We start from the raw sequence: 14581 nt of genomic DNA, 5'->3' as shown, positions 1-14581 counted from the left end.
TGCCAGGTCTCACCACTGTTTTCCTTTTTGTCTGTAGTAAGAATCTTCTGGAAAGTACTAGAAATTCTAGAGAGCAGATTTCTTACTAAACTTGCCTCGGTGAATCCAGACTGAATCCGTCCCTATCTCTGATTCCTTCCCTGTTTTCCTTCCTTCCTTCCCTCGTCTTTCCTTCTGTCTGTTTCTGTTTACTAGGGATTCAGCCCAGGGTATTATACATGCTGGACACTGCTCTGCCACTAGGCTGCGCGCTTAGCCTGTGTCATCTGCGGAATGTCAGAGCTCTTACTGTGAAGGTCGGTCTCTAGATGGAAACTTTCTCATTCCGTCTACAAGAAGCTTTTCCTTCTCTTCCTTTTACGTATTTGTTTGCTTATGTGGATGTCCACTGTAAATCTTATTTTGTTCAATGAGTTATAAACAGGTACAGACACCTGAGGCTCCAGTATACCCAAGACCAGCCAGGGGGCTCCCCTCCTAATTGGCTTCTGCTCCTTCGGAAATGTTCCGTCACACTCTGAGCACCACCACCTTTAGTTTCTGGCAAAACAAGATGTTCTGTGTTCATCTTTAATTTCTCTGTCTGTGCCCCAGAATCAACAATTTCTTGGAGGAGAGTACTCGTGATGGACAACAGTGTCTAGAGACCAACATCCAAGCATCCTGTGTGATCCATGCTGCTGGGCTGCCTGCTGGGCAGCGTGGACGTGTGGACTCCCCAGCCATTTGTGTCCCTGTCTCTGCGCACCCTTGGAGTTCACACTGACCCTTCCCGTGCTAAGCCACACCCACTGGATTCACCCTCTTTTCCATACTCGTAGTTCCCTTTTCTATCGGAGAAACCTAGCTCCACAATGTATTTAGTCATTCTTTGGTTTCCTCAGTAGCATTTGCAGAACATAGTTTTAGAATTGCTAATCCATGATTTTCATCCCTGTGAAAAACAGACCTACTAATTAGACTTCATTATCAGCTTTAGAGTGCTGTCTTTCCCCACGGATCTGAGTCCACCACTGTATTCAGCAGTGACTCCTTCTCTTTATTCTTCCCTTGGCATGGTTATGCGGGTCATCTGAAGTAGTTCCGCTGCTGAATAGTTCCGCTGCTGCTTTTTTCTAACTTCAGGATTCTTTCCCACCTTCCTTGCTGATTTTTTCTATTTAATTCCTTTTGAATACATGAGCCATTGGTGCAGTCGCTCGTGAGGCTGCTGTGTAACCTGGTAACCGGGCCCTGGTCTCCCCTGCTCCCCCTGCATCCTTCTCCCCTGTGTTTCTCCCCGACCTTTGTTCACTACTCCCTTGAGTTCCTAGAGTTTCTAGTTTATTTTTCCTATATTTAATTTTACACAGAGGCAGACATCTGCATCTTTTGGGGTGGGGTTGTTTGGTTTTTTTGTTTGTGGTGCTGGGGAATAAACCCAGAACTTTTGCATTGGACTGCACCCCATCCCTTCTTTATTTATTTAGACAGAGTCTCACTAAGTTGCTTAATCTGAGCTCAAATTTGCCTCAGCCTCATGCCTGGTCAATTTTCTCTCTTTTTCTTTTTCTTTCTTTTTTTTTTTTTTTTTTGAGACAGCTTCTTATTATGCAGTTCAGGCTGGCCTTGAACTCACAGGGAACCTACTGCCTCAGCCTCTTAAGTACAAGGACTACAGATACGCACCACCATCCCTGGCTTCTTTCTTTCTCAAAAATGGAACATCATGCAGATATTCTTCTTTGACTTCAGTTGCAAAAAGTTTAAATCCCAAATGCCTACTGATGGAGATGACTGAACAAAAGTACTACATACATAGCCATCTAACATGTTTCCAAAATAATTTCAAATTTGGGGACAGGCTTAAAAAGTAATTTTCAGTGAAAAGTACACATGCAAATGTAAAATATTTAATAACTAAATATTAGTTAATTAGGAAACTCTTAGGAAAATAACGGAGAGACAGTATGGTGAATTAGAAAACTGCTTGCCGCGGCCAGAATCTCACTGAGGAGGAAGCGCACAGAGTGGCGGCAGTGGTGTGGGGCGGGGCGGTTCACGCTGCTAGAGTGAAGTGTGCCCCTCCCTCCGACTGTCGCCAGCTGCCTGGCCTGTGACGCAAGCCCCACCCCACCCTTTGTTCTGGGGATGCTTCCAACCCCTTGGAATATGGAAGAGCTCTGTGACAAGGTCACCTAGTGTCAATGCAGTGTCCGTCTTGCAGCATTTGCTTTCTTTGCACTGAATACCTGTCCACGTGTGCACAGATACACTTTTGTCTCTTCCTGCTTTATCGTTGGCAAACATCATCACTTGTAATTGTTTTTCTTTTTTGCAGTATTGGAGAGTGAACCAAGGGTCATCACAGTGAACTACACCCGGCAGGCCCTCTATATTTTTTGAAACATAGTGTCAGTAAATTGCCAAGGTTAGGCTTAAAATAAATTGCCAAGGCTAGGCTCAAACTTGGATTCTCCTGCCTCAGCCTCCCCGAGTACTGGGATTACAGACATGAACCATCATACCCAGCTAAAATCATAACTCTTTCTCCCTGCATGCTTCAGTCAGGATCTTCTAAGGAAAAACATTTCCTTCTACATAGTCACCAAGTCATTATCATATTCATGAAATTTAACAATAAAATGTCAGATTTCTTGGGCTGGGGATTTAGCTCAGTGGCATAAGCGCCTGCCTTGTAAGCAGGCAGTCATGAGTTCAATCCCTGGTACCGATGAAAAGGAAAAAGACAAAAAAAAAGGACACTAAAATGTCAGATTTCTTTCCCTTGAGCCCATAGGTCTCTTCAGCAGTTTTGCACTCCAGAATCTATCCAGACCTCTGGTTTCATTCAGTGCTCACAGTTCCTCACCTGACATTACCCATCTATCAGCTACCCATCTATCAGCTGGACCTTAGCATGGGTTGTCTGATTATTTCCCCCTAACTGTGCCCATCCAGCCCTGTGATTTGGGCAAGGACACATCGTGCCTTGTCCCATCATTGGTGATGCTGAGCATATCCTCTTGGTGAAGGTGGCCTTTCCCAGACTTGTCCTCAAGAGCAGTGATCTTAGGGTGGTGCTTTGGGGCCACATGACTGTCTCATTGCTTAACCTCTCCCCCAGGGATCTGAGCAGCATTTCGTGGCTCTCCATGAATATAAGTGGTTGCAAAATGATGATTTTTCTAATTATGTTACCTTCTCAACATTTACTGGCTGGGATTTATCTAGAAACAAGTTTTTTCTCCCTAATTTTTTTAAAGTAATTCAAGTTTTTTAAAAAGGATTTTTTGCTTTTTTTTTTTTTTTTTTTGTACCAGGCATTGAATTTAGGACCCTGCATTTGCCAGGCAGGCACTTGTGTTGCAGAGCTAAATCCCTGGCCCCAACATTCATTTTAAAAGAAACTTTTTATTATGGAGAATTTAAAATCTGAAAAGACAAAGCTGGACATGGTAGCAGGAGCCTGTAATTCCAGCATTGTGAGAGGCTAAGGCAGGAAGATTACAAGTTTGAATCCATCATGGGTGACTTAGAGACTTAATGAGACCCCTTCTCAAATAAAAATAACTTAAAAAGGAGCCAGGCAAGGTGGCATACATCTGTACTCCCAGCACGCTGGGAGCTGAGGCAGGAGGATCGATAGTTTGATCCTACCCTGGGCAACTTTAGCAAGATCCTGTCTCAGAAAAAAAAAAGAGATCCTGTCTCATCTCAGAAAGGGGTTGGGCAGGCTGGGGATGTAGCTCAGTATGAAGGCCCAGGTTTAATCTCTGGGCCTCCCCACCACCACCACCAAAAAAACCCAAACAACATATAATGAGCTCTCTTACTGAGCTACACCACTTAGCAGCACATGGCTGTCCCGTTTCTCCCCTTGGGGTCTTGTGGGAAGCCATTGCTGACCGGCCAGTTCATCTGCGGTGCTGTAGGGTTTGCCTCTAAAAGATCCTGGGTTCCGGGTCTGGGGATTTAGCTCAGCGGCATAAGCACCTGCTTTGCAAGCAGGCAGTCATGAGTTCGATCCCTGGTACCGATAAAAATGAAAAAGACCAAAAAAAAAAAAAAAAAAAAATCCTGGGTTCCTTTTGTCTTAACATGCTGCTTCTACCGCTGTCCTGTCTTTTCTGTGCGCACATTGTGCCCAACATGATCCCGGCACCCGCCTGAGTCCTGTCTCTTGTCTTCCTGGCTACGTCAGGGTCCCTGGGCCTCAGCCCCAGACTCAGCCTCTCTGAGGAGCCTGTGAATTGAAGTGCTGTCAGGAATTTAGAGGAAGTATTGTTTCATAAATGGCTCAACTCAAAAGTCAGTGATGAAAGTAGGTGACTTACAGGGTTTTAGCCTACAGACAGAAGTAAACACGTTATTACAGGTCTAAATCTCTATGGATCTCAAAAGATTCAGTAGAATTAAGACTCCTTGAGACTGCTGAGCCTGTGTAGCCTACAGCACCTGCCAGACCTGGGTGTGGGAGTTCATGGGTGACAGGTGACACAGCTGAGTTGTCACTGCCCCTGGGTGATGCCCTGTCCCCCTGCAGCCTGCCTGCCATAACGTACGACTATTGTATCTTTAGGACTTACTCCAAAATGTAGATGCTCCTATTTTTCTTCTCTCATACTTTTACAAAGTTACCAAATCCTATAAATTCTCCTTTGAAAATGTCTCAGATCTGTTCTTCTACTAGTGATGAGAATGAGGATCATACTCTTCCCAAAGACAGTGCCAGGGATGGGCACTTTATTTCCCATCCTTTCCTCGCAGCGTCCAGTAGCGTTTGCTGTCCGGGTCTCTGTAGAGAAGGTGGCGGCCCAGGGTATAGACAGATGCTGACTGGCTGTGTATCTACCCGGTCCCGCTCCTTCCTGTACCCCCTGAGGAAGATTCTAGAGGGACTGAATGTAATCCAGAAACAGCTGGATCCAGACCTAGATCTAGACCGTTGGTCTGGTTCTGCCAGTGAGGAGTGTTGGTCTGCGCTCCATTCTTAAACTCCACGAGCCCTGAGTCACTGTTCTCTGAAATGAGGAATCTTAGCTGTACAATGGAATCACTAGGAGCACTTTAAAAATACGGATTCCTGCACAACTCCCCCAAGAATCCTGATTTCAACGGCCTGGGGAAGGGCATACGACTGCAGCATTTCCCTGCTTCTGAAGTGCAGCGGCTGGCGGTTTCTGCAGCCCACTCAGCCTGCCCTCCGTCGTTAGACATCTGAACAATTGTCCTGGTGATGAGTCAGCCTCTCCTGCTCTTCCTGAAGCAAGTTCCACCACATTAATCCTCCCACGACGTGTGCTTGGTGACCTGAACTGAATGGCTGGGGCATTCCTGTCCCTGCAGGAGGAAACTCATGTCCCTGGCCTGTGGCCAGGTTTGTCTGGTAAATGAGGCTGGCTGCCCGCTGTGCCCTGGGCAGGCCAGACACAGGGTGTGTTCAGGCTTTTTCTGTCCTGTCTCCGGCCTTCCCATCCTGGGCGCCCAGCCAAAGCCCAGCAGAAAGGAGCCTTTCTCAGGTCCTCTGGTCCCTTGGCCACAGTTCTTTCCATTTGTGCCGCCCACTGGGCACGGAAGCAGTGACTGCTGTGGGTTTTCTCCCTCCCCTCACTCCCTTGCTGCCTGCTGAGTACCGTGCCTGTCTGTCCCAGGGCACAAGCCCTCCTTCAGGAGGACGTGGCATCCCACACCGCCAGGCTCTGGCAAGCTCTCAGCAAGGTAGCTGGCAGGCAGTTCCTGGATGGCTCCCTGCTGAGACCACCTGTGGGGCGGGGTGGGGGAGTGTGACCCTGAGGGGAGATGGGGGCACCCACAGCTGCAGATACTGAGGAACTGGGGACAACAGGGACCCCATTGTTCTGTCTTGTGTGCCATGTCACAGTCTACCAGCCAGAGGTGGTGAAGAGTAAAGGGGTTGAAGTCCCAGGGAACTGAGGGTCACAGACAAAGAAGAGCCGCCAGGACCCATTGGGGCAGAGGAGCAGAAAGATTTTAGTTCAGAGGGGAGTTACTGAGTGAGGGTGTCTGTGAAGGTGGAGGGACTTGAGGGACAAGGGTGGTGGCAAACAGCTACGCGTGCTAAAGCTTAAAACCCACCGTGGGGCTGATCAGCAAATACACTGTGCTTGACAGAGCCAGATGTGGTGACACTCACCTGTCATCCAAGGATTCTGGGAGGCTGAGGCAGGAGAATCACAAGTTCAAGCCTAGTCTGGGCAACTGAGAGATTTAACAAGATGCTGTCTCAAAATATGAGAAAAAGTTTTTTTAAATGGGGGTGGGATTGTAGCTCAATTCGCAGGCCCTGGGTTCAATCCCCAGTATTTCATTGTTGTCTTTCACTGTTCTCAAAACCAGAATGGTCACCCAGGCTGTCTTCACAGAATCCTAGTAAAGCATTTATAGCACTGCAAGAACAGTGATTCCCAGAGCATCAAACCGGAATTACAGATTCCTAAGGTCCATATTGGATTTCTTTTTTTTTAATCCACATTGGGTTTCTGAATCCATTTTTGTAGATAGAAAGGTATTTTATTTTTCAGAAGCTCCCTGGGTTTTTGGTTTTGGTTTTGGTTTTTTCTTTTCCCAGTACCAAGGCTTATACCCAGGGCCTTGCATTGAATTACATCCTTAGTCATATTTTATTTTTTGAGATAGTCTCACTAAATTGCCTCATTGGGCTCCAACTTAGGATTCTTCTGCCTCAGCCTTCCAGAGTACTGGAGTTAACAGGCGTGCCCCACTAGTGTTAAGACTAGATTTCATTTGCTGACTTTCACTGGGGAGTTCTGCATTGTTGTCCATGGGAGGACTGGTCTGTAGCGTGAAGTTCTTGTGATGTCTCTGTCTTGCTTTGGTATAGAGTCATGCTGACGGCTTATACAAGTTAGAAAGCTTTCCCTGTATCTGTGTTTTGGGAGAGATTATAGAGAAATGGGAAGATTTCTTCTGGAAATACTTGATAATATTCCTCTATTAACCACACTGGGCTGGTGCCGTCTGTTTGGGAAGATTGTAGTCATTGATTCAACTTAATTTATTGTGTCTTCAAGGAATTAATCCAGCTCACCTCACTTATCAGATTGCAGGCTTAGAGTTATTTATTATTCTTTTACTTCATTTTTTTAGCCCTAGAGATTGAAGCTGTGGGCTCACACACGCTTGACAGCTGAGCTGTTATCCCTTAATACCCGTGACATCTTGGCAGTGCCCCTTTTTATAACTACTACTATTAATTTATACCTTTTCTCTTTTTTCCTTAGTTAGCTTGAGTAGAGGCCAATCTGTCTACTGGTCATTCAAAAAACCAGCTTTTTAATTTCATTGATTTTTCTCTATCAGTTTCCCACTTTAAACATCATTGATTTTCCTCGTTTTTTGTTGTTTCTTTTCTTCTTACTTTAGATTTAATTTGCTCTTATTGTTATAGACTTATGGGGTCACTGGTTTTGGATTGCTCCTCTTTCCTCATATGTGCATTGAATAGTATGTAGATTTCCCTCAAAGACTGCCTTTGCTGTGTCCACACGAGTTTTTTGTTGTTTGTTTTGGTACTGGGGATTGAACTCACAACCTCATGCTTACCAAGCAAGTGCTTTGAACCACTGAGCTAAATCCCCAGCCTGCAGGTGTTTGTTTTGGAACAAGGTCTTATCACACTGCCCAGGACAGCCTCCAACCCATGACCCTCCTGCCTCAGCCTCCCTGGTAGCTGGGATTATAGACATGTGTTGTTGTACCTGGCTTCATACCACGAATTTAATATTTTAATTTAGTTTGTATTTTTTAAAAATTTATTTTAGAAATGTTTCTTAAGAAATTAAGAAAGAAGGGGCTAGGGATTTAGCTCAGCGCATAAGCACCTGCCTTGCAAGCAGGCGGTCGTGAGTTTGATCCCCGGTACCAATAAAAAAGAAAAAAGGCCAAAAAAAAATGTAAAAAAAAAAAAAAGAAATTAAGAAAGAGGGCCAGGGATTTAGCTCAGCAGCATAAGCGCCTACTTTTCAGGCGCATGGTCGTGAGTTCAATCCCCAGTACCAAAAAAAAAAAAAAAAGAAAAGAAAAAAGAAAGAAATTAAGAAAGAACTCTTGTTTTTTTGTTTGTCTTTTTCATTTTTATCAGTACCGGGGATCAAACTCACGACCGCCTGCTTGCAAGGCAGGTGTTTATGCTGCTGAGCTAAATCCCCAGCCCCAAAAGAACTCTTTTGAAAGAGAAAGAAGGTAGAAGGGCAAACCCTTCTGTGGGAGCTCCACCTTCATAACTGAGCTAATCCGTTCATTGTGGGTCCTCAGAGTCTCACCCTGCTGCGCTGCAGGTTAGCTGACTGAGACACAAACTTCAGGAACGTACTCTCCAGGTGCCTCGGGTGCTTTAGAAACCATACCTCCCACTCCAGCCCCCAAATCCAGACCCTTCTCACATGCAAAATTCATTTGTTCATCCCACTAGCCCCCACTGTCTTCATTCTAGCACCAGCCCCAAAGCACAGAGTGCAGGGACTCCTCTGAGTCTGACGGGGATGAGACCCAAGGTGTGATTCACCCTGAGGGGACACCTGCCCTGTGCACCTGTGAAATGAAGTGCGTTCTATGCTTCCAGCACACAATAGTGCGGCAGAGGCGAGACAGGCAGTCCTGTGCCAAGAGGGAGAGGTAGGGGGAAGAGAGGGTACTGGTCTTTTTTTAATCGGTAACAGGGATTGAACTCACGACTGCCCGCTTACAAGGCAGGCGCTTATGCCGCTGAGCTAAATCCCCAGCCCCGAGGGTACTGGTCTTGCAAAGCAGGAGGGACAACAGAAACCTTAAAGCTCCTAGCTGATGAAGGAGCCCATTTCTAATTGTAACAGTCCAGAAAGAAGAGGCAGGAGGATTACACATTCATGCCCAGCCTAGGCAATTTAGCAAAACCCTGCCTCCAAGAATGAAAATGAGCTGGAGACAGTGCTCAGGGTGAAGGGGTGTGTGTGTGCGTGTGTGTCTGCGTGTATGTTGCTGGGCAATGGGACTGGGGAGTGATGGGACCCGACTTAAAGCTCCAGGATCACTTTCCACTGTCTGTGCCTTCTCCTGCTACTCTGAGGTAGGGTTGGCCCTACAGACTTGGGCAGCTGTACCCCTGTGGCTTCCCTAGGCTCAGCCTGGGCAGTGACTCATGCAGGTGGTATCTTGTGCCTACAACTCTGCCCAGTGGGGTTGCTTGCCAATCACTCCACATTTCTGGGGTCTGGAGGCCTCTGTGTGGTCCCCAGGGTCTGAGGTGCAGAGTCAATGCTACGGCTGCAGAGTTAGCACCACATGATAGCACCAGGCTGGTGCTGTGCCCAGCTGTACCCTTACTGCCCAAGCCATGCTGGGGCAACCAGGAGCCCTGTGCAGAGGGATGGCACACAGGCATGAGGCACCCCTCTAGCAAGCCCACGAGGGCACTCAAAGGCTATCTCCAAAAGTGTCGTGCCATCCTAGAGCTGTGGGGCCATGCGGGGAAGGACAGTGTGAAAGACCCCGGTAGGGGCAGCACAAGGCCTGGCTGCAGCCCCAGCACCACTTGGGAAACTGCCTGGCCTTCAGGTCGCTCCGTCATCTTGGGGAGCAGCTTCTGCTTCGTCTCCTTTGAACACTTTCTCATTTACGTGGCCAGGCTGAGAAATTTTACATTCTGCTTTCCATTTAATAATAAATTTCTCCTTTTAGTCATTTCTTTCTTACTTTTGCTGTACGCAATTACAAAGAAATTAAAAGAAGCCATCAGATGCATAATGTTTTGCTTAGAAATGTTCCCCGCCAGCTGTCCTCACTCTCCTGCACTGCTCTCCGCAAAGCCCCTGGGCTTGGGTGCAGGGAGCCGTGCTCTTTGCCTTTTCTGTCATGGTTGACTTTGCCCCCTTCTAGCACCTCATTCCTCATTCCTCGTTGTCTCAGACCACAGACCTGCCGCTGCCATCCTTCTTTATCTCTTTCTGGTTTTGTTTTGTTTTTTGAGACAGGGTCTCACTGTGTAATTCAGGGTGGTCTTGAACTCATTGTATAGCTCAGGCTGGCCTTGAAATCGAAGTGATCCTCCTGCATCAGCCTCCCGAGTGCTGGGATTACAGATGTGCACCACTACACTGAGCAAACAAAAAGTACTATCTCAACAAGCAAAACAAGCATCTAAAGTGCAAAAAGGGGGCTAGAATTGGATGTTTCCTTTACCCACCCAAAAACCCAAATACCTAAACCGGTTAGGCTCTGAATTAGCCGGGCAGAGAGCTTCTAACACCGATCTTGCTGAGAACAGAGCATTCTGGCATGTTCCAGAACAGCTCCAAGCTCCCCACTGCAAGAAGCGAGCAAAACCTTTTCTCAAGTGCTCACTGTGAGGACCTGGCAGTGTGCCTAGAGGTGAAGCTTACAGAAACACCAGGGACCCTACACCAGGTCCCCACGAGTTCACACTGCCCAGAAGGCTACAGAGCCCTCCGCTGACTGCCCCAACTTCCACCGTGCAGTCTGCCTGCCCAGGCTCCCGATCTGCTGCACGGTGACCCTGTCCCTGCCCAGCTGCTGCTCTGCCCTAGGGGTTTCAGGGTGGAGGGGTGTTCCCTGACATATCTAGGGGAAATTGTGGGTTTTTTGGTTTGTTCAGCTTTTAGTCATTAAACTCCTCACAAGTCAGACAGAAGTTCTTTGTGTTTTTCCAGCCTTGCTGGCCACCAACCATTTTTACAGCAATGGGACGATTACAGAGGAGAACCATGGGCCGACTCCAAACGCCCCACCTCCTTTACAAATGTGTGGCATCTTGCTCCTGTGGGATTGGCTCCTTCTAACATGTCCTGCAAGGGGCAGGGGAGGAACTGACACATTAGATACTCAAGTTCACAGGATTTTTCTGTCTGCATGATAACAAATGTTTCATGGACCTTGAGTTAAAATTATCCATTGATATTATTATTAGAATTCTTAGACCTAAATTCTCAACAAAATAAAAATAGTCCCTACTTAGGATGGTTCTCTTTAATGGGATTGGGTTTTTGTTTTGTTTTGTTTTTGTTTTTTAACAATACTGGGGATTGAATCCAGGACCTTTGCACTAAACTACATCCCCAGATCTTTTCTTTTTTATTTTGGGACTGGCTCTCATTAAGTCACTGAATTGCCTACAGAGGGCTTGAATTTTTGATCCCCCTGCCTTAGCCTCCTGGGGTTCTGGAATCAGCTTCCTGAGTTTTTGACTTCAGCATGAATTTGTCTGGACATAACTTCATCCTACATCAGAATATCTCTATCCTTTGGTAGCTTTCATATTTGAAAAGGAAGTATATTTCAAGAAAAAAAAGAATAAATAAATACTGTCTCAGGTACTCTCCTCTAAAAGTTCAGTAAAACATAGCCAAGTAAGGTAATACACGCTTATAATCCCAACACTTAGGAGGCTGAGACAGGAGGATCATCAGGAGTTCTTGGCCAGCCTAGGTCACTAATAAGTTCAAGGCAAGCATGAGCTACTACCAGGAGAAACCTTCTCTCAAAAACAACAAAATAAAGTTCAGTAAAACAAGACAGTGCTAAATGTTACCCTTGGAAAAGATGATCGGCTGGGACACTCTAGAACTTGGGGAAATGGGAGGACAATGGCTTATTAGGCCAGAGTGATTGGGACTGGGACGAGGCCCCTGTGACTTGTACCTTGGTAGAATTCACTCACTTATCTTTATTTAGCAACTGTTTCCTGTTTGCTTGATGTATGAAGCCCTGTGCTGGTGCTAGGCATCGAGCAGTGACCAGACAGGCAGAAATCCCATCCTCAGAACAGAGGACTAAGAACCACCAGGTCATCGTGAACTCGTGGACACTGTGGTCCCTGCAACAGGGCTTCCTGACCACAAAGGCAAGGGGCATCCAGAAGACTCCAGCATAGGGGCCCTAGCAGGTGCCCCAGGAGATGGAGTAACAGCCACGCTGGCCCCATCCACACCACCCTGGCCTCTGCCCCCAGTGGAGCAAGTATCCAGTCCCAAGGAAAGGGTACAGCATGCTCTGGGACCATGGTTAGAAGGTTGAGACTCAGCTGTGCTTGTGCCCAGCACCCTGGTTTTAATCCCCTGCATTTAAAAGAAAACCAAGCTGAAAAACACAACAGTGTAGCCATTGTCTACAGTTATTACATTGCATCCAGGTAAACCGTAACTTCAGTTGCCATTTCCTGATTGCTGGCCACCTGGAGTTGACAAGGCATGAACTGGAGACACCGCAGAGGGCAGGGATAAAACGCACTCGCCTTGCTGCAGCACAGACAATGCCTCCTGACAGGAGGCTGGGAACCGGCCCGGGGCCTGACCACATAGGAACTGGTACTCAGGATTGTAATCCCAGCAGATGTGACATGAAATCATGGAATTTCTGGCCCCAGCCTTTGCATCCAATCGCTGCAAGCAGCAGTTCTGGGAGCAGAGAACAGTCTGGTGTTAGCTGAGCCTCCGCAGACCAGAGCAGGAAATGCAGTGTGCCCGCTGGTTTTATTTTACTTCCTCCTTTTTTTTTTTTTTTTTTTCTTTTTGAGATGTGATCTTGCTAGCTGCCCAGGCTAGCCTCAATTGTGACTCCTCCTGCCTCAGCCTCCCCAGCAGCTGGGATCACAGGCTGCAACACAAGGACCCAACTGTGGCTATAGTTTTTAAGAGGATAATTACAAAATTTCCCAGTGTTCTAAAATAATAACATTTTGAAAGTTTTATCATCACTGAAAGTGATGCCAGCTAGGCCTTGAGGGGCTGGGTTGACATTTGAAGTAATCCATAAACTTTTAGTCACAAAACTCATTTTTTCATCTTGGTTGTGTTCCACAGGCTCAGAAAAAGAGTTTGAATCAAACCTCCCCTGTTTCCACTTCCAAGGCTGCAGATGGCCTGAGGCCAGCACAGATCCCCGGGCTCCCAAGCACCGTGCTGCCAGGTCAGGAGCCCTGTCCTCCCCTCCCTAATCCCTCTGCATGGACCCTTCCTGCCTGGGCCCCCTGCGCTCAGCACACTTTTTCACTCTACCCTTTTTACCCAAATAATGCACTGCCAACCCTAAGATATGTCACCACTTTGTTTATTACTAAGAGAGGGACAAAACCTAAACTAGAACTTTTCTTTTTTTTTTTTTTTTTTGAGACAGAGTATCACTGAGTTGCCCAGATTGAGGTCAGATTTACAGTCCTCCTGCCTCAGTCTCCCAGAGTGCTGGGATTACAGGGTTGTGCCAGCATGCCCAGCAAAAATATGCTGCTTCGAAGCAATGAGACCCACTATTACATAGAGCATGTAACCTTATAATTCTACTCATTATATATGTATGGTAACAATCCCAGACAGGTATGGCAGTACATACCTATAATCCCAACACTCTGGGAGACAGAGGCAGGAGAACTGCAAATTTGGGCTTAGCCTAGGCAATTTAGTGACTTAGCAAGACCCTGTCTCAAAAGATTTTTAAATTTTTGGGTCAAGGATTTAACTCAGCGGCCTAAGTGCTTGCCGCATGCAAGGTTATGAATTCAATCCCCTGTACCAAAAAAATTTTTTTAAATTTTTAAAAGGCTATAGATATACCTCAGTACCAAGCCTTTGAGTTCAAACCCTTGTACCCCTTACTCCCCCACAAAAAGGATCCTCTCCTGAAACTGAAAATGGTTTTGAGTTATGTCTGTCTTTTTTTTTTTAAGGCTTTGAACACCTGAGCTACTCAGTTATGTTAGAAAAAAACGTTTGGCTATTCCGAGTCATCTTCCTCTTTGGCCTTACGTTGTACTTGGGGATTGGAGTGTGTATAGACTGCAGGCTTGAGACCTATTTCTTAGTCCATAGGTAATTTGAAACCGTAGCATTTGCAGCTTCTATTTAGTAGCATTTACTTAACTAATTGCTTAAATAGGCTTTCATAGCTCTCCCCTCTGCCTGGCAGAGAAATGCACCACCCTGCTCCCATCCTTGCAGAAAGAGTTCCCCTGGAGAGAGAGACTGCTTCGTGGAGGCCTGGGTGCCTGCATGCATCGGGTGGCTGATGTACATGACTCTGCTGTTGTCTGTCTTAATTCTCACAGGGCAGGATGCAAGCAGCAAAGTGATGCCAGCATCCTTAGGAACTGCACAGCCACAGTCAGAGAAGGCGATGGGGTCGTCTCCTGGGCAACCAGCCGTGCAGGTGAGGACCGTTTGCGGGGCTGCTTGCTTGTGGTCTACATGGCTGAACAGAAGTGTGCTTAAAGCTCCTGTTTCTTTATCTCTCTGTTTTTCTTTAGCAATCAAAGTTTTAATCCTGTCTTTATAATCCACAGCTTTCTTGGATTTTTTTTTTTTTTTTTTTTTTTTGCCAGATTTACAGAGTTGTAAATTATCCTGTTGGACTCTTTGCTCTTGATTTGCAACATAAAGCTGGCTAAAAGCCCCCAACAATAGCCATGCCACAGCCTCAACATTTGACTGCTTTGAAATTTTTTTTTTTTTCAGATTAATCAATCCATTGCCCTTTGGTTTAGTCTTAGACAAAGTCATGAGCAAAGGCATGAGCAAAATGCAGACAAATTTTTTGCTAAGCCATAACACACATCGTGGGAAGTCCAACAACCAAT

General features: G+C 46.4%; 1 protein-coding gene and 1 long non-coding RNA gene across 4 annotated transcripts in view; one reads left to right on the top strand and one right to left on the bottom strand.

Moving 5' to 3' along the window:
- The window catches only part of Bicral (BICRA like chromatin remodeling complex associated protein), an 83101-nt gene that overhangs the window by 55483 nt on the left and 13037 nt on the right, over positions 1–14581 (top strand). For all 3 annotated transcript variants that reach the window (XM_063238847.1, XM_063238846.1, XM_063238845.1), the window contains exons 6-7: positions 12816–12921; positions 14054–14154. In XM_063238847.1, coding sequence (XP_063094917.1) covers positions 12816–12921; positions 14054–14154 — 207 coding nt within the window. The remainder of the gene's footprint in view (positions 1–12815; positions 12922–14053; positions 14155–14581) is intronic.
- LOC134473684 (uncharacterized) overlaps positions 1–14581 on the bottom strand; it is a 35220-nt gene that overhangs the window by 16833 nt on the left and 3806 nt on the right. The gene's annotated exons all lie outside the window — the stretch shown is intronic.

Source organism: Cavia porcellus, unplaced genomic scaffold (genome assembly GCF_034190915.1).
Source record: "Cavia porcellus strain 051 isolate PalLab524CR breed Dunkin Hartley unplaced genomic scaffold, mCavPor4.1 scaffold_28, whole genome shotgun sequence".
NCBI lineage: Eukaryota > Metazoa > Chordata > Mammalia > Rodentia > Caviidae > Cavia > Cavia porcellus.
This window is presented reverse-complemented; position numbering and strand designations above follow the sequence as displayed.